This window comes from Zophobas morio, unplaced genomic scaffold, assembly GCF_036711695.1.
Source record: "Zophobas morio isolate AGI-343-1 ecotype UQ-CSIRO unplaced genomic scaffold, CSIRO_AGI_Zmor_V1 ptg000014l, whole genome shotgun sequence".
Classification (NCBI taxonomy): domain Eukaryota; kingdom Metazoa; phylum Arthropoda; class Insecta; order Coleoptera; family Tenebrionidae; genus Zophobas; species Zophobas morio.
In genome coordinates, this window is record NW_026972119.1 from 11321122 (window position 1) to 11344831 (window position 23710).

General features: G+C 33.2%; 1 protein-coding gene and 1 long non-coding RNA gene across 2 annotated transcripts in view; both read right to left on the reverse strand.

Annotated features, from left to right (window-relative positions):
* LOC135129277 (uncharacterized) overlaps window positions 1–23710 on the reverse strand; it is a 399410-nt gene that overhangs the window by 332081 nt on the left and 43619 nt on the right. The gene's annotated exons all lie outside the window — the stretch shown is intronic.
* Window positions 20118–21363, reverse strand: LOC135128976 (leucine-rich repeat-containing protein 15-like). The gene has a single exon (XM_064056057.1). It carries the CDS (start codon window positions 21080–21082, stop codon window positions 20174–20176), a length of 909 nt encoding a protein of 302 aa, XP_063912127.1. The 5' UTR covers window positions 21083–21363; the 3' UTR covers window positions 20118–20173.

Sequence of the window (23710 nt, forward strand, 5' to 3'; positions counted from 1 at the left end):
GATTCTTCATTCTCCGCTAATTTAGGTATTCATAATTCAGGTTTTTCAGTTTAGGTTTAAATCTGAATTTTAGTAGCAACGGTAAAATCAACATTTGCACTAACTACATTTTTTAGTTTATTGTAGTTTTTCTACTACGAATAAGGGAAGATATATTAGATATATTTCTACCAAATGTTCTTGTATGGTAAAGAAATTCAAATTCGATAAAAAATTCCAGGCGAAATCTGACAAAAAAACTCTTACATGGGTATCTATATCTATGCGCAATTTTGAAAATTTTTGGACGATAGTCCCTGAAGAATGGACTTATCGATATTTATAAAGAGCAAAAGAATACAGGAGAAAACGATAACATAGAAGAAACATAGTAAAAAAAATTGGTTTAAAATTATTTAGACAGAAGTTCCCTCACCACTAGAGGATGATTCATTAAATAAGTTGAGCTTCTTAGGCAAATTTTTAAATTTGATTCTGCATATTTTGCTTGTTTATCCCTACATTATGAACAAAAATAGGGGTGGAAATAAATATATGTCATATGACTCAAATACATTTGTGGTGTGGTAAATTAAGTAAACCATTTTGAATTAATCGATAAAATAGATTGCTTCATTCTCTACTTTTTCAAACATTTTATATAAATAGAACTTTAAAAATTATAAAATTTGATCTTTGTTTTGTGATAATTTCTATAAAGTAAAAACCAGTGGAGTGAATAACACCCCGGAAGTCTCCTAGATTTCAGTATATGCTTAACTTCGATTGTTTATGTATAAACTTTGAACGAATTCGACTATTGGCACGTTCAGGTAACAAACATCTGTGGCGGCATTTGTGTGTTAAAAGGAGATGAAATTTGGATTTGTCTCCTCAACACAGAGAAAAGGACTAATTAATTAATTACACACTTTTTTTTTGAAAAAGGTGAACATCTAGTGTAACACTACTAAATTTTAATATTTTTTCGGCAAAATTCTAAGATGACGTCATTATTTTTTGGGCGAGGGTATAAACAAAAAAAAAATTGGTTACCGATTTACTATGCTTAGGATAACGTTTGCATTCGGTTTCGTAATTTCAAAATTAAATTGTAAATGTTATTCTACAATTTTAATTTTTTTCCAAAAATCTGGATCTCCAAGGTAAAAAACTGAACACCGGGTTGTATATCACAAGTTCAAGAGTATTTTATTTTATAAAATTTAACAAACATTTATTGTTGTAAATTTTGTATCAATGGGACTAGATGACGTCGTCCCATTGATGTTGGGAATGATTAGACAAATTTAGTATCTACACGATATTCTTCACATATCTACATATAAAATTAAACAAGAATTGGTTCGTTAGTTTCGAAGAATATCTGTTTAATAAAAATTGACACAGACGACAAAACAGATAGACAGACGGACGGATTGACGGAATAAAAAATATAGGTAACACCAATCACATTCTAGGAAAAAAACACACCATAAATTTCAAGCCAGATTTACTTGACGTGATTACATTTGTGGAAGGGATGAATGGCTGAATTCTGCTTGGCGATTAACTATATGTACTCAAAAAGTGGGTAAAGTTGCAGAGCAATCAGTGTCATAGTTTTCAAGTTAAACAGCAATTTTTTTTATTTATTTTTCAAAAACCTAAATCAATGAGATTAAAAATGGAGGTGTGCTAACAAATTATCTTATATAAACATAGATAATACACAAAGCGAGGAAAAAGAAAAAAAATAGGAAAGGATACGTTTGGCATCGAACGCGGAACCTCTGGTCCGCGTTCCAGGCTATTATCCACTAAACCACGGTCGGGATACGTTACACTAGTGGTAAACTAAGGAAAAAACTCAAAGCGGATTCGTACACCATACGTATATTGTATAACAGTTAAATAAAAAAAAACAGCATTCTTGAAATGACTTCATTAAATTCTTGATGGGGATGACTAGCAAAATTTTGGTTAGTGTTAGTGTGGTTAATCTACATGATATTTCTAATATACATACAAAATTTGACAACAATCAGTCCAGCAGTTTCGGAGATTACGTGTCTAATAAAAATGAATACAGACACCAGACAGACAGACGGAAACGAGAGACTACTTTTTTCGTACTATAGGGATCATGAAACGTCGAGAAAATATAAAAGTGCTCATTCGTCCGATGGATTCGATTACTATACCTCTTTATTTTACGCCCGAGAGGTGAAAAGTGGACAGAAAATTTTAAATTGGGAAATCGGCCTACTGGAAACGTGAAAAAAACTGGCTGAAAATTATTCCGACAGAACTTTCCTCGCTCCTGAAGTACATTCCAGCAAATCCCGCTTTTTGAAAAATTATAACATTTGATTTTGCAATTTTTATCCCACGAGTGGAGGCGAAGGAAGTATTATAGTAGTCCATGAGGCGACTGGCTACCTTAATGTTTTCTCAACTTTTCATGACCCCTAGAGTACGAAAAAAGTGGTGTCCCATTTTCGCCTGTCTGTTGTCTTTCTGTCGTCTCTCTCGATTTTTATTAGACAGATAATCTCCGAAACTACTGGACCGATTGTCGTCAAATTTTCTACCTATTTAAGGGGTATCGTGCAGATCGGAGAATCTCAACTCCGGTCCGCGGTCAACTTCGCTCATTTAATTAGTTTCACGTTTGCTTCTATTTGCATAATTTTAAAGTTGGAATTTAAAAAGGGACAGCTAAAATTTATGCAAAGGTTACAATAGGTGCTCTTATCAGTTTGGACCAGAATTAAGGCGGGGGACTAAGGCACTGCAGATGCCAGTGTAACGAAATATGACTTTGGACCGGAGTTGATGATCATCGTTCATCGATGTAGATGATAGAACGCTAACCCAAAACTTGTCTAATCCTTCCCACCATCAATTTGGTTAGCATTACATGATCCAAACTGATATACATGTATATATATACTAAAATAGTTTTGTATAAAAACTAAAAATTTATGAAAATATGAAAAAGGATCAACACACCTTTAGCTTTTCTAAGAAAAAAATCAAAAAATCTAAAAACCCAAAAAAACACTAGCCGTATTCAAGAAGTCTGGAAAGAATGCTTAAAATTTATTTCATGCGCTCAGTTAGTCCTTATCTTTGCTTAATGGCCCTGACAATAAAAGCACAATTATTATAAAAATCAAATAAAATTTACGGCTTGATTTTTAATGCGGCATTCCGGAAATTACCATTGACATCTTGATTTTACGAATTTTATGGCCAACAATAAAGTTTGACAATAAGGTGTTAAAATCATTGAAATGCGGCGCTAACTCTGTAACCGCAATGTATTTATTTAATTATTATTTGTTGAAAAGTAAACCGTGCACCAGATATCAAATTTAAAGTGATAAGGTGAGTCGTTGAATAACCAAACCGCCTTCTGGTATTGGCTTGTACATATTGCAATACCGTTAAATTTTATAGCTTACCAGAATGGTCACATCAAATAAACAAGCAAGATAGTCTCTTAAAAATGTCCTTTCTTATCAGTCTCTTCCTTCCTGTTGTGGCGGCGGCCATCTTCAAGGAACTGTGAAAAATTGACGATGAATGTTTATTGTTATTTTCATCAACAATTGAAAACGATTAACGATAAAGAGTGTTCGAAGAACGTTGATATAAAAAAGTAAATAAAATGTCGAATTCGACATTTTCGTCGGATGTGCTTCAGAGGCGAGGGAAGTCGGTGCTTTGTACATTTTTTGGACATGAGCATCTTTCTTCGCAGGCGCCTGCAGTGCTCCTAATCAGTATAATTTCGTCCTAATTTCTGTAAACATCTCATTTCCTACGCGAATTTCGCGAGTTTAGATGCGATTTTAATGACAAACCGCCCCCAAAAAACCGTCTGGCTCTCGTCTGGGATTTTTCGAAATTGGTGCCTGATTACGGTACTCCCGTCGTCTCCACCGTATAATACCTATAATAATTAATAACATGTTTTTTGGTGGGCAGTCGTCGGTAGCATCTTGCAGGATGCCTTCGGTGTCGATAACATCGGCAAGAAAGCAGCGAAAACAGATTATGAGCAGCATTTAGAAGCAGTTTGTTACATGAGGCGAGCACTGAGAGCCGCATTACCGACGGATACGTGCCTGTCATACGCCCGTTCGGCCGATAACGAGCCGTCCTGTGCTAGAATCGATAGTGCCCCCTTGCTAACGACCCCACGAACTGCCATGAGCCGCTGGATTATTATAATGCGAGCTCGCATAAACGACATGCTTCAAAGTCAATCTCGGTTCTGTGACATTTTTATAAAGATGTGCACTATCGATTCGCGCTTTGCGTTAGATCCTGCCCAGCGAACAGCGGAATTCCAATACCGCAAAAACAACGCAGGAATGGGTCGAAATCGGTTAAAGACGGTCGAAAATCAATTTAGACAGTTTGGCTCGCCTTAGGGGAGTTATTACAATGTGGCGGAATTTGGCGTGTAGAATATAAGGATTTTACACATTTTTTCTGTTTTAGTTTTCCCCAACGCCACCAGGATCAAGGTCAGCAGCAGGACGTTATCTTAGGACTATAGAGTAAACAAGACAACGCAGGACAGAAGACCAAAAACTCGACTCAGGTTCCCACTGTCTGCAAATATGATTTTTAGCCCTAAAATATATTATATTTTATTTCAGCAATAAGTATTGTTAAATTCAAATAATAATTTAAGTACCAATTGTTAGTTTTATTTTTTATTTTAGTCAGAAAATATTCGGACATCGTGTGTGTAAATCGATTTGGTATCAAGGATGGCTTTGAAATGTCAGAAGTCAAAAAAGTGTGCCTCACTGTGGTATTAAAGCAGCAAAATACCATATGAACGAAAAAAAAACTTGAAACAACATATAAAATATTTATTATCAAAGTTATTATCGAAATGGGGTCAAGCAAGAAAATTAAATGGTTTGGTCTTCAATATGAGGCAGTATTTTGCAAAACCAATAAAAAAAATAATTCCATGGCTGTCTAGAGGAAGTTCATATGGTGATTAACAAAAGACATTTCAGAGACATCCTGCTGTAAAATATACAGGTGTCTCACAATATGATGGCGGAAAACATTTAGGGTAACAATTTAATTTCGAGGAAAAATATACCCTTAGTAACATGTTTAATTTCGAGTGTTTATGTTTATAGTTCGAAAGAATTCGACTGTTAGTACGTTCAGATAGCAAGTATCAGGAAATTTCTGTTAGAAGAAAATAAAATTCGATTAATTTTGTCTCCTCAAAACAGAGGACCTCCTCCTAAACTTATTGGTTACCTAACCAATTAATTTATTATGCATCCATGGAACAAAACGGATCGAATATTATTTAGAATAACGAGGAACTGTTATTAAAATTATTATTTTATTATTATTAAATATTGCCGGGCCCGATATTTCTATATTATTACATTTTTATTAAAAAGAGATGACCCATTTTTGACTTGATAAAAAAAATGGAAACATCCGTGGCAATCGAACCCATGATTTTTCATCCGGGTATCACAAACTTACACAGTAGTAGGCAACAACAAAATGAAAGCGGATTCAGAAACCACACATATCAGAGTATATTATTTTATAAAATTGTTAAGATGACGTCATTGTTGTGTTGGTGGAACAATTTTTGATTAGCGTTACCATCTATACGATATTTAAGGCACATATAAAATTTGACAACAATCAGAAAAACATGAGAAAATTGACGGTTTGCAAATGTAACCATTCATTTTGTGGAAAATTTCAAGTCTTTATCTTTAACAATGATGGAGCTGCAAATATTTTAATATGACTCCTTTTGCTCATAAAAATATACGTATGTTTTATTCTTTTTCACTTCCCGAGAGCAAACAAAGGAAATATTGTAATAGAGTTTTTGGATATTTTCTCGACGTTTCGTGATTCCTACAGTACGAAAAAATAGGTCTCCTGTTTCTGTTTGTCTGTCTATAGTTTGTTTGTTGTCTATGTGTGTATCGTCTGTGTCCATTTTTATTAGACAGACTCCCTCCTAAACTACCGAACCGATTGTTGTCAAAATTTAAATGTATGTTACGAATATTATGGAGATGGTGATATTCTAACTAAAATGTGTCTAATAATCCCCACCAACCCTTTGATAACGTCACGTCAAAATTGTGTTTCGTAAGGCTTATCGAAATTTTATAAAATAACGTGCTCCTCAACTTGTGGCATATGAATCTGCCTTAAATTTTTGCTTTAAGTGTTTAGAGTTTCGCAAAAAATATCTAAATTGAATAATACATTTTTATATTGTTTATAACGGAAATCTTTTTTTTTTTCACTGTAACTGGTATTATCTATAATTTTTTAACTTATAGGGTATCATTACAAAATAAAATTTGCCAAAATCACATACAATTTTTTGAAGAAGTGGAATTTGTTGGACTGTACTTCAGGAGCGAGGGAGGTAACGTTAAGCCAATTTTTTCACAAATAATGTAAATCTATAAAAATATATAGGCTGTCCCACTTTAAAAACACAGCTTTGCTGTTTAAGGTTTAAACGAAACAACTTATATATTTGACAATAATTCGTTCGTACACTGTGTGTTCTAAAAAACGTCATATCTTTGACATGTAAATTAAGGTAAAACATACAGTCAAAATGAATAATAAAATTTACAACGGGTGATCAAAAAATTTTCAGATTAGAGTTGGCCATGGAAATATTGGTCATGTCTTTCATTATTAAACTGTAAAAGTCGTGCATAACCTTTTTTAACTTTTTTTAAAGTTTAATTAAAGACATAACAAATATTTCCATGGCCAATTCTAATCTGAAAACTTTTTGATCACCCTTTATTTACTCATTAATCTAGTATATATCGACTGTTTGTTATGCTGCAATTTTTTTTGCCGAAATCTTGAAATTATACATCTAGAACTTTATAGAAAATTTCTTAAAATTAGTTACTTAAACGTATTTTGAAAATTCTACATAATGGAAAATTAAATGAAAATTAATAGATTTTAGGGTAGTTACTATGGCGTGTATCTCACTCATCTCAAAAGGTCAATTTTCCGGTTAACCTGAAATTAGTTCCTTCCTTATATAACTTTCGACGCGTCACATTTAATCAGAATTGAGTAAAAAAAAGGCGTTTTGTGATTATTTCTTAAGATTACTTTTCTTTATAAGTACAAAACGCAATATTAAAGAAAGTTGTTTCAGCCATAATAACAACAACACTAAGGAAATAAATGACTTAAGTTATAAAGAAATAATCTTTTTTAAAAGGTCACGACAACTCATATTTGCTGTCAACCACATGGGTCTGTTTGAGGGTTTGTCATACTCTTTCCTTCTTTTTTCATAAGTTTGCCAAAGAGACTTGGAGATTATTTTTGTATTATTTTGGTCGTTTGATACCTTAGTGTCACGTACGTCAAATTATATACTATAATTTATCGTTTAGCTGAACTTTAGTTCTGTTAGCACGCTCGGGTTAATTTTTCAAGAATCGACTAATATAATCCTTTCTGTGAAACGCAATATGACTCACTGTGTGTATTGATTATGATTTGTTCTTAAATGTCTGGGGAAAGTAATAAGCTATGAGTATTCCTTCAAACTTACCCTCTTTCTTAATAAATGCATGTGATCAATTCCTATTTATTTTTAAATCCCAAGCTAAGTTAAAAAAATCTCATTTAACTTTCTTCGTGTTGTCCACTTAGTAGAATGCAAAAATGCACATTTTCTGTTTTCGTCTGGAATTTATTTTTTCCAAAAAACTGAGAACCTAATTTCGAAACATTAAAAAACACCGCAAGGAAAGATTAATTACTTTTCTAGCAGTTTTGTGTTTATATTTATCTAGTTTCGAAAATATTATGTCTCAACAATCCATATACATCTACATTTATAACATTGGTTTTGGACTATTATTACAATGAACCGCATACTTGAAGGTTAATCTCGCCTCTGACATTTTTATAAAGATGTGCAAGCATATCGATTCGCCTTTTTCGTTGGATGCTGCTCAGCAAATGGCGGAATTCCAATACCATAAAAAAGCAGCGTTGCTATTTCGGGAATGTTCCGGGTTGAAGCTGAAGCTTCCGCTTCCGGCGCAAAAACTAAAAGATAAAGAAATGTCGCTTGTAACAATCGTATTACTTCGGCCATTAAAGTGCTAACGAAATTTCGGGCATCTGCAAGTCTAATCCCTGACGGGAGCAGGCGAAAGCAATAGATTTACGACACGGTGGATGGAACAGGCGCACAAAGCAAAGGCCGTAATTATACAATATTTTCGTACCCTTCCGAAGGATGAATTGATATTAATGGAATTAAAAGGCGACGGCTGGAAGTGCCCACTGGCGGCGAAAGACGCTCGAAGCGGACAAGTTTTTGAGCGCTCGAGTTACAAGTTTTGGAAAATAAAGCCAAATGCTAAAAATACGACGGTGCAGCCGACAAGGATGATTAGGGTTGAAAAGTTTTTTCAGAATTACATAAAGGTGAACACATCTTGAAAACCTTTTTGTCTGAAAATTCAAATCTGGGAAAACGTTAAGGCTGTTCCATAAAAAAAAATTGCAGCGCCGCCACTGCCTTAGCTCCTCGTGCGGCAAAGCACAAGAACTGCCACGTGACTACTCCTGCATTAGTTAAATACACTTCAACTATGTCATCAACTTTATTCCCTCTTGCCCAAATGGAACTACATTACTTTGAAACATTTACGCTTACGTAAGGTTCGAACGGTCCGAATTTACTCAACCAAATTGTATCCATTCGGGTTCTTATCTAGATCGCACGACATTAATTTTATCTATTTAAAGAACCTACATGGTGTGGCTCTCAATTAGAAGAGCGGCTCTTCTCGTCTATTATATACGACAAATGTTACTTAACTACTAATTCAATTAAGAAAATTAGAAGGCAACCTTGAATAGCTTCCATTTTATTCGATACAAAAATAATTAGTGGTTGTGTCAACTTCTGCCTCTAAGGTTTACGAAGTGTAGGTAACAAGGTGTCTGGTATTTAATTTACGGAATTAGTTGGATGTTATGTCGAATGGAAATTATAACATGCCCGTGTTTGTGATTCAAATAACCTTTGTTCGGAAACTTGACTAAATTATTGCAAGATATAGACGGTCGGGAAACTTGATCGTTCTAGATCTAAAAGTTTAATTGCTAAGTTATAACAAAGCAGGTTTTGAGGGGTGGTGTTGGTGCATGTATTTGTCAATAAAGGTATGATCATAAAATCGCAAAAGTAGAAATGAAGTTCTGTGTAATAAAGAATACACAAATATAATTTTTATTTGGGTTAACATTTTGTCGCCTATAAATTAATAACACATATTTGCCTGGCAATTTGACGGGAAAAGTTTAATGGAAAACTAGAGGGGGAACGGAAATTCTTTTCGTTTAAAGAAGATGGTGATTCGGGGAAGTAAAACAACGTTTACTGAAAAAAAAAATGACTTAAACAAGGCCATCGAGATTTGCAAAACTATTAAAATGGCAAAAATCAGGCGTAAACCATCATGTGGGAAAGAAATGGAGGAATTGGAGGTTTTGCATGTTGAGTGTGATGAAAAAGGCCAAATCCAAGGAAAGAACGACACACGAATTCACATACTGGACAAAGAGGGTTGATGTCAACGACAAAGTCAAACCGGAGAGTTATAAATAAGTGCAAAAAAGTATTAGTATTAGTATGACGCACATAGAAATTTCGAAGACTGGAAACCATTCAACAAAAAGTGTTCCTTTTGTGGAAAAATTCGGATTGTCAAGAAAATGTGTTACCGAAAACCGATGAATATGATTCAAATGGAAGATTAAGAGTACGTCATCGTAAGTGTGATTTAGCAAGTGGTTTATCTATCAACAAGGTACAAACCAAGATATGCCAGAAAATGATTGGAAGGACAGTCTTCGTATTTACAGTCAGCAAGCGACATTCAAGATCGACCCAGGGGCAGAAACCAACACACAGAATATTAGAGAGTACAACAAATATTGTAACGGTGCGAAAATACAAAAAACAGGTAAGAATGCAATTAAGAACATACACAGGCAGTAAAATTAAAGTTCTAGATTCTGTAAAGTTACCATGTGAATTTAAAGAAACATTGTAGTGGGTAGATTTTACAATAATTACAAAAGGGATAAGCAGGCCATAAACAAAATGAGTAAAGCGAAAATGGTACATGGTAATGACCTTCAGAAAAAATTTTCGGAGATTTTTCAGGGTATAGGATGTCTTCCGGGAAAGTACAGTAAAAAAATAGATAAACATGTAACTAGTAATACATGCCGTGAGGAAATTTCCAGAAGGTATTGTAAATAAATTAAAATGTAATTTAGATAACCGAAAAAAACAGAAAAACATTGTTAAGGTAAATGAGCCTTCAGAATAAGTTAATTCTTTAGTAATCCTTAGTAAATAAACCTAAAAATGATTCCCGAATTTGTGCAGATCTGAGTGATTTAAATAAGGCTATTCTAAGAGAACATTATGTAATTTCTACAGATGAAGATAATTACCATCAGATTGAAAAATAGGAAATATTTTTCTGTTTTAGATGATGCTAGTGGATTCTGGAACATCACGCCGGATGATGAAAGCTCTAATCTGTGTACATTTAACACACCGTTTGCAAAATTTTGAAGTTACCTTATGGTTTAAAAAGAGTTATTTCAAAGAAAAAATAAAGAACGTTTTGAAGGTTTAGAAAGCCCTGATATACACAGGGTTGCTAAAACGTATGGAAGCAGTTTAATATATCGGGAACGGTTAGTTGGATCTTCTTGAAATTTGGATTATACTTACTTAAAAATATTCAAATTCTATTTCCTGTGATTTTTTTAAACTTAAAACTTCATTTGTTTTCAAGATGCAAGACTAACTTGATTTTATTAAATAGTAATTATATTACCTGCACAGAAGATGCCCCAAGACTAAGTCTTGTGGCACTCTTTCATGTAAAAGCAGAATTTTTGAATTTAAGTTTTTATATTTATTTCAGTTTATGTACCCCCAGTTCTATCATTTTTAGAATGATTGGGCACTAGTATAATTTTTGAATAAAGTATCCTACGTCAGGATTATGACAGGTATATTTTCAAGGCTAGTTACGATTTTCTGATTTTCAGTATTTTTATTTTGACAATTTATTTTACCATGTTAGGAAAAAATTAAATAATGCATGTGTTACATTTCTGAATGCAGAAAAAAAGCACTATTTAAAAACGGAATCTTTGACTACTAGAGCTATTTAAAAAAAAACTCAAGTTAGCCCTGCATTTCAAAAACAAATGAAGTATAAAATTTAAAAAAATGGCGGAAAATAGAACTTTAGTATTCCTAGGTACAGCGCAAATTTCAAAAAGATTCAACAAACTGTTCTCGCGATATTCAACTGCTTCCATACTTTTTAGCGACCCTATACAGTGATCATATTTTAGTATGGAGCGACACTTTAGAAGAAAAGGTGTTAGAAAGAGCAAGAGTAAAGAATATTAGATTTAATGCTCAAAAATGTAAATTTGCTTTAAATGAAACTAAATATATGGTACATGATAAGGAATTAAACCAGATTTTGATGAAATAAAGATAATATAAAAACTAGCCAGATCCCTTTAATGTGAAAGAATTATAAATAATATTCTTAGATATAATTAATGATTTACATAAAGTTATTCAAAATGTATTTGAAATTAAAATATCCTTTACGTACTGGAGTAAAAAAAGATATGTTAAAACCAAGCTTTTGACTCATGAAAGAAATATTAACTAAATCGCTTTTTTGCAAATATATAAACCAGATGAACAATTAATTTTGACAGTAGATACTTCCAAGCATGCAGCCTTATAACAAATTTCAGAACCCAATGCATATGCTTCAAAACTACTGTCGTAAGTTCAGCAGTCATATGCTCAAATTGAAACGGAGCTGTTAGCTATTGTATATGGTTGTAAGAAATTTCACCATATTTAAAAAAAAAATTGCTAGTAGATTGCACGATGTGAAAACAGAGAATGTTGCTAGATTTACAACTGTATAACCTAAAGGTCATGTAAAAACCAGGGCGGGAGGTCTACATAGATGATGCGCTTTTAGAATCCATATTGATGATTCTATTAATGATATTAGTGCTCAACTAGATTATCTAAAAAATAATTTCCCAATCATGACAGAAAAGTTAAAGAATTTCAGTGGGTAACAAAAAGAGATAAATAATTACAAATATGTAGTTATAAAATATCTAAGAGAGGGCTGTCCACCTTAGAAATTTGAATATAATTTTGAAATTTGAAAAGAGTTCTTACTACTCATGAAATTCCAATTACTTTTTACTCTGACAATGGGAAACAATTTATTAGTGAAGAATTCGAAAATATTGTAAAGAGTTGGGACATTCTGCACGAATCTACGAGTAGATCAGTAATGTTAAAACATAGAAATACACTATTAACACATAATTTGCTGTCGCCTTCGGAGTTAATATGTATGTAGTAGAAAAATAAGGGAATTACTTTCTATTTCACAGACAACTGCGTTCAAAAAATTTACTTTGGAAAGCAAAGAAAAATATTGTTATATAGACGAGAATGTTATAAGAAATATTATGATAGGTCCACGTAGATTTCACGTAGACAGTTGAACTCGACTTGGTACAATTTGTTGCATAAGTACTTGTCATGTTGTCAAAGGTGCGAACTGGTATTCCCTAATGAATGATTTGAGCAGAGGTAAATTTTGGAATGCACCTAGTTCGATTTCTTTGTAGACCGATGTTATAGAGAATAAGACTTTCCATGTTAATGCTTTGAGAGATACCAAAATACTGTTACGAAATACACCCTTACGCCGCCTCGGTACGACCGTCGAGAACTCTCTGGTCTTACGCCGGTGATGATTCATCCTCAATGTGACTGAGCAAAGAAGCGCTAAAGAAACGCATGGAAACGGAACTCGCGAATGGGGATTCCGGAGAAGTCTAGAAGCGGTGACGTAGGGTCGAGAAGGACCGCGTACAGTTTAAATAGAATCCACCTTAGGGGAACGGATTATTCAACTAGTTGAGTCAAGAGCGTCCAGTGAAATTCGCCGGAATAATTTGTGTACATAATTGTTGCAATAGTTTGTCGTGTAAATACGAGTTATTAGGAAATAAATTGTTGAATTTTACCTACGATTTAATTCACTGAACATCGTAACAATACTTTTCATCATCTTTACACACAAAACCTGCCAGAACTTTTTACAAGACAGTGCATTTTTGTCAGCATTAAGAGTACCTTGTTGTCAGGAAAACGATGCGGACGTTTGGTGTATGTTTTATGTATTTATTAAAATCTTATCTGTTATGGTGACCTTAAGTGGACTATTTCGTTATAAAAACTTATCTCTTGTACGAATTATATTTTTGGCACACTTTTTTTTTGCAGAGAACTATAACACCTGAGGACGTAGTGAACTCAGGTCGTAGTATTTTCAAAAAGTATTTAAAACGAATTTTATTTATGGCACTAGAATTGCAATATTATAATATTTATTTTAACAAAAAATCTCTTTAGAGATCTTACACCATCTTGTCCTACTGTATAAGAATACTCTGTAAAATCAAGTGATGCATTCTATTTATTTCTTTATTTTTTCGATAGTAGTGTCAATATACAAAGCAGATTTCAAATTACAAATCACTGTACGATATAGGACGAAATAAATCAATATCCTTTATTGTTTTATTGTGAGATATTCCCCACTCTAAAATTTTTTGTAAACAGCCTGGTCGCCACGGGTTACCCCCGACAGCAGTTTTATTAGCAACAAAAATATCAGCAAATTCTGTTTTTTAAAATGTACCCACTAAACTCTTCAAGTCTGTTATGTTGCAGTGACAACAATTTTATCTTCTTGATTCCTCGGAACGCATAGTTATGCACTTTCCTGATTTGATTAAAGGGAAAAAATATAATTATTTCATTATCGCTATTCAGATTTTGAAACGCGTCTTCTGGTATCTCTGTTAAATGATTTTCGTATGCATAAATGTGTTTTAATTGTGGAGTATTGACAAACCAGTGTGGATCCCATATAGACAGTTGAATTCTATCCTGACGAAGTTTCTGCAAACTTGTCATGTTGTCAAAGGCGCCAGCGGCAAAACGTAATGGCCTCTTATTCCCTGTTATATGCAATTCTGTGATGTTCAAATTATTAAAAACTCCTGCGTTAATTCTTGATATGTAGCATTCCATAATTCTTAATGATTTAAGCCGAGGCAAGTTCGGGAATGCACCTGGTTCGATCTTATCTATACGGATGCCGTCAAACATAAGACTTTCCATGTTAGGGATGTCGGAAATAGTGCCCTCGCCTATAGTGGACACCTTCACGTAGTCCAGAGTGAAGTGTTTTCGAGGATGCATCAGGAAAGAGTAGTGATTTGAGTTGTACCCCTTATAGTAGTTCATATCATCTTCACAATCGAAAGAAGCCAGAATAGCAAAAAGGTATATAACTTTTACAAGACAATGCATTTTTGTCAGAATTAAGTTTACCGTAATGTCACGAAAGCACTAAAAGATATTGACGATTGGTGCATGTTTTATATGTTTATTACAATCTTATCTGCTATGGTGACCTCAACAAACCTTTTTCGTAATAAAAATTTTATTTTTTGGACGAATTATATTTTTGGCACTCTCTCAAATCACTCAGTGTAAATACTTAATCTTTCAAAACCTTGCAAAAGAAATGTTTTAATGTACACATAAGATTGCAGATATGGACTTAAATGTTATAAAAGTTGCTTCTAAATAAATAAACTCAAAATTCGAAAAACCAACAAAAATTCTCGTTAGACGTTTTATACCGTAGCATTGTTCTCATAATAGTCAACAAAATAGAAATTACTGTGTAAAATCAAGTGATCTATTTGATTAATTTTTTTATTTTTTCGATAATAGTGTCAAGATATAAAACACATTTCAAACTTAAACAAAAATTATAGGATATAGGCCTGATTTATTTATCAGTATTCTGTATTGTTTTGTTGTGAGACATCCCCCACTCTAAAATTTTCTGTAAGCAGTCTGGCCTCCACGGATTACCTCCGATAGCTGTCTTATTAGCAACAAAAATATCTGCAAATTCTGATTCATTTAAACACTCGAATTTATTATTACTGATCCTCAATTCCCCAATTTCGATATTTTTTAAAATACGACTACTAAACTCTTCAAGTTTGTTATGCTGCAATGACAACTCTTTCATCTTCTTGATTCCTCGGAACGCATCGTAATGCACTTTGCTGATTTGACCATCAGCAAAATTTATAGTTATTTCATTATCGCTATTCCGATTTTGAAATGCGCCTCCTGGTATCTCTGTTAAAAGATTGCCACATGCATAAATTTCTTTTAATTGTGGAGTATTGACAAACCATGGTGGATCCCATGTGGACAGTTGAATTCTATCCAGACGAAGTTTCTGCAAACTTGTCATGTTGTCGAAGGCGCCACCAACTAAACTTAATGGCCTACGATTTTCTTTTATAGCCAATTCGGTGACGTTCAAATTATTAAAAACTCCTGCGTCAATTCTTGATATGTAGCAATTCATAATTGATAATGATTTAAGCCGAGGCAAGTTCTGGAATGCACCTGGTTCGATTTCTTGTATTGTGGGTCCGTAGAGTATAAAACTTTCCATGTCATAGATGTGGGAAATAGTGCCCTTACCAATAGTGGTTACGTCCGTGGGTTGCAAAAAGAAGTGTGTTCGATGGTGTACCACGAATCGGAAATATTTTGAGGTGTAATAATTCGTATCATATTCACACTCGACAAATGCCAGAATGGCAAAAATGTATACAACTCTTGCAAGACGCTGCATTTTTTGTCAGAATTAATACATCCTATTGTCACCAAAGTACTAAACGATGTGGATGGTTGGTGCATGTTTTGTGTGTTTATTAAAATCTTATCTCTTATGGTGACCTCAACAATACTTCGTCGTAATAAAAATGTTATCTTTGGTACGAATTATACAGAGTGTTCATCAATGATGGACAACTACGTAATCAAAAATGTAGGGTATTAGGGGCTATATTTTCAATTTTACGAGTTAATGCTAGTTGCAACTCGTCAAGGGTATGCAAGGTATTTTTGAAAACATTATTCTTCAAATGACCAGACTAAAAAACCTGGAGCCGTGAGATCTGGTGGTTGTTGGGGCCACAGTCTTTGAATTAGAATTCGGTAATCATGGTTTTCCTGCAGGAAACGAAGTGTGTCTCCTGCTGTGTTGGTCGTCATTCCATCTTGCTGAAAGTCACCATACTGAGATTCGTCAATACAGTTGTTTAAAAAGGGGTTTTTATATATTAGTGCGATATCTTTCAGCATTTACAGTATCATGAAAAAAAATCGGGCCTATAATTTTTCTTCTTGCAATGGCTACACAAATTTCAACTTTTAAATTGTCATACAATATCTTTAATTCTTATCAAAATCTTTAAAGCCTTCACAAAATAAAATGTGTGACAACAATTGTTCGTATATAGTTGGTTGGACTTTCTGTTCTCAGTGATGTTGGATGTCTTCTGTAACTTCTTCAGCCAACACCATTTTTCTGCTGGTAGCCTTTCCTTTACAAATAACATTTTTAGTATCAAAGCGAATAAGAATCCCCTTATAATTTGCAAATGTTTGATAATTATGCAATTTTTGCATCTCGAAAAGTAATCAGAAATTGGTTTACACCTAATGGCAACAAATAAGACCAGGTTCCGTCTGACTTACGGGTTTCACTTCGAAAGTGAGCTATCAGAATGAAATCATCCTATTGCGGGTGTAAAAACCATTGTTAAACAACAAGTTCTCCTGAAGATATCAAACTAAACTTACTTCATTATATTTTCAGTTATTTTCTGCCGGGTGTTGGTCACTTGCGCGCGGGGGTCAGGGTACAAACTGTGGTAGATCTTAACGGTTATCACTACCTGTAGGTACCTAGTTGACAAGACGGATGTTTTCGGTGTTATAGTGATAAACGTTATACAGTATGTTTACGCACCGAGTGATCAATAAAATTTGTAATAAACGTTCTGGTTACATAATTTTATTATTGTACTACAAATGTGCCAGTATCTACCCAATCAACATTTAGACGTCGTTCTTAACTCGAAAGTATTTTTACATATTCATGCGTGGGCGTAGAAATATATTATTGCTGAGCAGAATAATTTCTGGTATAGTCAAAAATATATATGACATTTTAATTTTCTTTTTAAGATTCCATTTCTAACTATATAAAAATAATAGGAATTTGAATAAAATAAATCTTGCTCATCAACAATTGAATAAATTAATTATAAAATTACACATGAAATTGCAGATATGGACTTAAATGTTGTAAGAGTTGCTTCTAACCAAATAAACTCAAAATTCGAAAAATCAACAAAAATTCTCTTTAGAATTTTTATACCGTGGCATTCTCCTCAGTCAACAAAATAAAATGTACTCTGTAAAATCAAAGGATCTATTTTATTTATTTTTTATTTTTTCGATAGTAGTATCAAGATAAAAACACATTTCAAACTAGATCTAATTGTAGGATATAGGACGAAACAAATCAATATTCTTTATTGTTTTGTTGTGAGATATTCCCCACTCTAAAATTTTCTCCAAGCAGCTTGGTCTCCACGGGTTACCCCCGACAGCTGTTTTATTAGCAACAAAAATATTTGCGAAATCTGATTCATTTAAACACTCGATATTATTATTACTGATCCTTAATTCCCCAATTTCGATGTTTTTCAAAATGTGTCCACTAAACTCTTTAAGTTTGTTGCAATGACAACAATTTTATCTTCCTGATTCCTCGGAAAGCATCGTCATGTATTTTTCTGATTTGACCAATAGCAAAATTTATAGTCATTTCATTGTCAGTATTCACATTTTGAAACGCATTTTCTGGTATCTCTCGTAACTGATTGTAACATGCATAAATTTCTTTTAATTGTGGGGTGTTGACAAACCATTGTGGATTCCATGTAGACAGTTGAACTCGATCTAGACGAATTTGTTGCAAACTTGCCATGTTGTCAAAAGCCCCAGCAGCTATACTTAATGGTCTATTATTTTCTTTTATAGTCAGTTCGGTGATGTTTAAATTATTAAAAACTCCTACATCAATTCTTGATATGTAGCATTCCATAACTGTTAATGATTTGAGCAGGGGCAAGTTCTGGAATGCACCTGGTTCGATTTTCTTTATATGGAGACCGTACATCATAAGACTTTCCATGCTAGGGATGTCAGAAATAGTGCCTTCACCGATAGTAGACACGTTTACGTGGTCCAGACTGAAGTGTTTTTGACGATGCACCACGAAAAAGAAATGCTTTGAGGTGTAGCCACTGAAGTACTTCTCGTCGTCCTCACACTCGAAAGATGCCAGAAAGGCAAAAATGTATATGACTTTTACAAGACGATGCATTTTTTGTCAGCATTAAGTGTATGTATTGTCACGAAAACACTAAACGATGCAGATGCTTGGTGCATATTTTATGTGTTTACTAAAATCTTATCTGCTATGGTGACCTTAAATACAGTTTTCGTAATAAAAATGTTATCTCTTGTACGAGTTATATTTTTAGTTCTTCCTTAAAACGAATTCTATTGATATTAACATAATTGCGATCTTTATTTGTTGTTGTTCAAGTTTATTTTAGAATCGTTTATACAATGTAAAATTAACTGATAACATGTTTATTTTTTGCAATTTCGAGAAAATTCGTTAATGTTATTATTATTAGTGGCGAAAATATAAAATATTCTCTGATGTTGTCATCTTTTTTTAATCGCGAAAGAGAGAAAAGAGAGAGCGGGGGAAACAGAGACAACAAAGAGAATAACGAGAACAGGAAGAACAAAAAGAGTGGACAGAACCTAGATAACAGTGAGAACAAAGTGATCAGAGGATGAAAAGAAAGCAGAGAGAACGAGGTTACAAACGAAACGTGGAATTGAGAGATCAGAGGGAACAGAAAGCTCAGAGAAAACAAGGAGAAAAGAGGAAGTAGTGAAAGTTTAAACAGAAAACAGAAGAAACAGAGGCAACGGAAATAACAAAAAGAACAAAAGGAATGAATAAACAGAATATAGGGAACATATCGGAAAGAGAGGGACTATAGAGAAGAGAAGAGAAGAAAAGAAACAGAACGCAAAGAGGTACCACAAGAAACTTAGTGAACAGAGAGTACGAATTTTTCCAAAATAAAATATTTTTTGAATGTAGTTTTCTAGATCAGAGAGAACAGACGGAACAGAGCGAACACATATAAAAGAGAGAGCAGAGAGCACGGGAAGATAGAGAAAGCAATGAGAGCAGGTATAACAAAGACAGCAGAAAGAACAGAGAAAACCGAAGAAACAGAAGACATAGAGGCAATAAAAGAAACATAACGAGTAGGGGGACTAGAAAGAGCACAACGTACAGAGAGAGAAGGTAGAACGGAGAGAGCGAAGAGATCAGAGAGAGGGGAAAGAATAGGGAGGGCCAGCGATAGCAAAGGTAGCAGATAGAGTTGAGGGAACATAACCAACATAATGAACATAAGGGGTAGAGAGGACAGAAGGAATTGAAAAAATCTGATTTTCACTCCATATTCCTCAATTCTTCACCATGTGTCCATTTAAGTCTTCACATTCACTATTTAGCAATGAGATTTTATTTTCTTAATTCCTGGGTAGGCTTTTTTTTATTCGATACTGCTAAAAATTTAGAATTCCAGCATCTGTTATACAGTTAGAGCGAAATTTAGTTTGTAAATCGAACAGGATAGAAGAATCTTGATCTGAGTTCTGGATTACCATAAACCAATGAATTTAGTTAACATTCAGATTGGTTGTAGTGAAAAAGACGGGGAAAATTGAAGAGAAAAATATTTGCCAAGAAGAAAAAATTTTTAGTTCCACATTTTTAAAAAAATAGATCTTATGTTAATATATATCTATATGATGAAAATTTGATAATACCATTTAAGCTTGTACCATCTTTTTTCTTTGTCAACAAAGTAAAAGGGACAGTGTAAATAAACGCTGTATATTAATTATTTATATCTTCATTATTTCACAAAATACAAAACAAAATTTATTGCACATCTAAAGTAATGGAGTAGGAAAATAATTTATTGTTTTTATTGTTTTATTATGAGACACTCCCCACTCTAAAATTTTATCTAAGCATTCTTGTCTCCACGGATTACCCCCAATAGCTGTTTTATCAGCAACAAAAATACCAGCGAAGTCTGACTCCTCTAAACACTGAAGGTTGTTCTCACTAATCCTTAATTCTTCAATCTTAACGTTTTTCAAACTGTGACCATTAAATTCCTCGAGTTTGTTATCTGCTAATGACAATATTTTCATCTTCCTGATTCCATGAAACGCGTCATTATGTATTTTCTTTATTCGATTACGATAAAAATATATAGTTATTTCATTATCGCCATTTAGATTCTTGAACGCATCTCTCGGTATCTTTTGTAACAGATTGTCGCATGCATAAATTTCTTTCAATTGTGGGGTGTTGGCAAACCATTGTGGATTCCACAGTGTCAATTGGATTTGATCTAGACGAATTTTCTGCAAACTGGTCATGTTGTCAAAAGCATCAGCAGCTATAGTTAGTGGCATTTTATTTTCCAATATAGTCAAGGAGGTGATATTCAAGTTGTTAAAAACGCCAACGTCAATTTTTGAGATATTGGTTTTAATTATTTTTAATGATTTCAGCATAGGTAAGTCCTGGAACGCACCTGGTTGGATTTTTTGCAGTTTGATATCGTACAACATAAGTTCTTCCATGTTAGGGATGTCGGAAATAGAAGCCTCACCTAAAATAGGGACGCTTCCATAGTCCAAAGTGAACGATGTTTTTTTGTACACTCGGAAAAAGAAATTGTTTGACTGATAATCTTCAAAATACCTCACATGATCTTCACATTTTAAAGATTCCAGTATAGCATAGATGTATATAACTTTTACAAGGCACTGCATTTTTGTCAACATTAAGTAAGTTATTTTCAGCAAAGTACCAAACAAATGCGGACTATTAGTCTGTGTTTATGTGTTTATTAAAATTTTATCTGTTGTGGTGACCTTACATACATTTTTTTTGTAATGAATATTTATCTGTTACAGGAATTACGATTATTTTTGTTATTTTTAAATAGACTTGTCTTCTGTTTACGGGGAAGTGTAGTGAGTAAGCATCGATCTCAGGTCACAATATTTTTGAAAACTGCCCGAGCGGATGTTGATTTATGGATTCAAATTTATTTTAAAGTCGCTTAAAGAATGAATAACTGATTTCGTGTTTGTTATTTTTATTTAATAACATCGAAAAAATTACATAGGACGTAAAAAGACATCAAATCTGACGTACTGATTTAATATTAAAAATTATTCCTCAAGTAACAAACATATAAACGTACCTACTTACTAAAATTTGTAAATTTTCATTCTTCACATTTGTTTAAGTGAAAACAGATTTAATTTCCATCTATTAGAGAACGTAAATATATTGCACGTTCTGTATTGTTTTTCTGTTCTTATTGCCCCACTTCAAAATTTTCTGTAAACACTCTGGTTTCCACGGATTGTCTCCAATTGCCGTTTGATCAGCAACAAAAATACCAGCAAAGTCTGATTCATTTAAACACTGAAATTTATTCTCGCTAATCCTAAATTCCAAAATACTGATGTTCTTCAAAATGTTCCCATTAAACTCTTCAAGTTTATTATCTTGCAACGACAACAAACTTATCTTCTTCACTCCCCGGAACGCATTATCGTGTACTTTCTTTATTCGATTCTGGCATAAGTTTAGTTTCAGTACATTCTTGCTATTCAGATTTTGAAATGCGTCTTCTGGAATCTCTTCTAACAAGTTTTGGTAGACAAGAACCGAATTTAAATTTGGTGTATTAAAAAACCAGTGCGGATTCCAAGTAGTCAACTTGATTCTACACAAAATAAGAGTGTACAAATTTGTCATGTTGTCAAAAGCATCAGCATCTATAGTTAGCGGACTTTTATTTAGCGATATCTCCAACCACGAAATGTTCAAGTTGTTAAAAACACCAGCTTCAATTCTTGACAGATTGTTTAGTCGTATTGACATTGATTGCAGCTTCGGCAAGTTTTGGAACGCACCTGGTTCTATTTTTTGTATATGGACTTCGTCCAGCTTAAGAATTTCCATATCCGGAATGTCGGAAATAGCACCTTCTTTTAAAATTGGGATGTTGTACATTTGTAGAGTGTATGATGTGTGGTGACGCACCAGAAAGTGGAAATTCTTTGAATCGTAGCCTCCGAAGGATTTCTCGTCATCTTCGCACTTGAAGGTTGCCAGAATGGCAAAAACGTATAAAACTTTTAGAAGATGCTGCATATTGTTAGAATTAAATGTGGTATTGGTACGAAGGTACTGAATAGTACAGCCGGCTGATTCGTCTCTTATGTGTTTGTTATATCTTATCTGTTTGGATGACCTTACGAGGAATGTCTTTGTCATCAAAATTTTATCTTTTGTGCAAATTATGATCATTTTTATTTTAGTAATTTCTAAATCAAACGGGTTTCTTTCCACTCAGGTCATTGAATTTTTAAAACTTAAAATTGTACAAACAGAATTCGTTGTGATTTTGGGTAACAAAGACGGTTTTAATAATAATAATATGAGCGTATCATTATTTATATAATTTAAATGTTACGATAAAAATTATTTTGTTGTTGTTATTTAAACTCGTTTTAAAATCACTTAAAGTATGAATAATTAATTGACGTAATGTTTTTCGAAGAGATTCAATTTGTGCAAAATATTTTTCTTGTGATATCAATAACTACAAAGTTTTGGTGATGTTGTTTCAACGATACAAATACGGCTGATCCCTCAAATGTGGTGAATTTCTACGAAAATTTATTCAACAAATAAAAAATATTATGTTTGATTTAAAGTGTGAGTGTATACTGGGACAAATACATGTTTTAATCATTTAATTAGGTTTCTTAAACATAATCGTTGACACATTGCTTTTAATGATATCTTTAACGTTAATTTTTGAATTCGAGGAAGCGAAGATACTAAATTTAATTTAATTATTATGGGTTGTATATTGCGAATCTTAAAAAATATGGTGGTGCATCTTTCTCTCATAAAGCCACCAACAATAGATATTAACTTTGACTACAAATAAAGCATTGTAGATCATCTTCGTTCGATTAGTTGAGCAGTCTTTAACTTTTTCGTTTTCATAATTCCTCACTATTGTGTAATTGTTTTCAAAAAATATATTTTAAACGCATATAGCCAGTAAAAAGAGAATTCGGAGGCAATATTTTTAAATCTATGGCATATACCTATAACCTAATTCTAATCTGTCTTAATACGCAAATATAAATAAATAATTTGCTTGAATACGAGCCACGAATTTATTTTTACCTCTGTTCGATGCAATTTTAAACTATTTTTGTCGGAATTATAGATTTTCAATTAAATTCAGATTAAATCACATCACAATTACGAAGTTTCTCAACACCGTATCATCGAGCTTACTCGTGAATTATTGATCTCCCTGTATGCACACATATGATCGCAGCTATTAAGTATTTCCAAAGGATTTCAAATCTGAA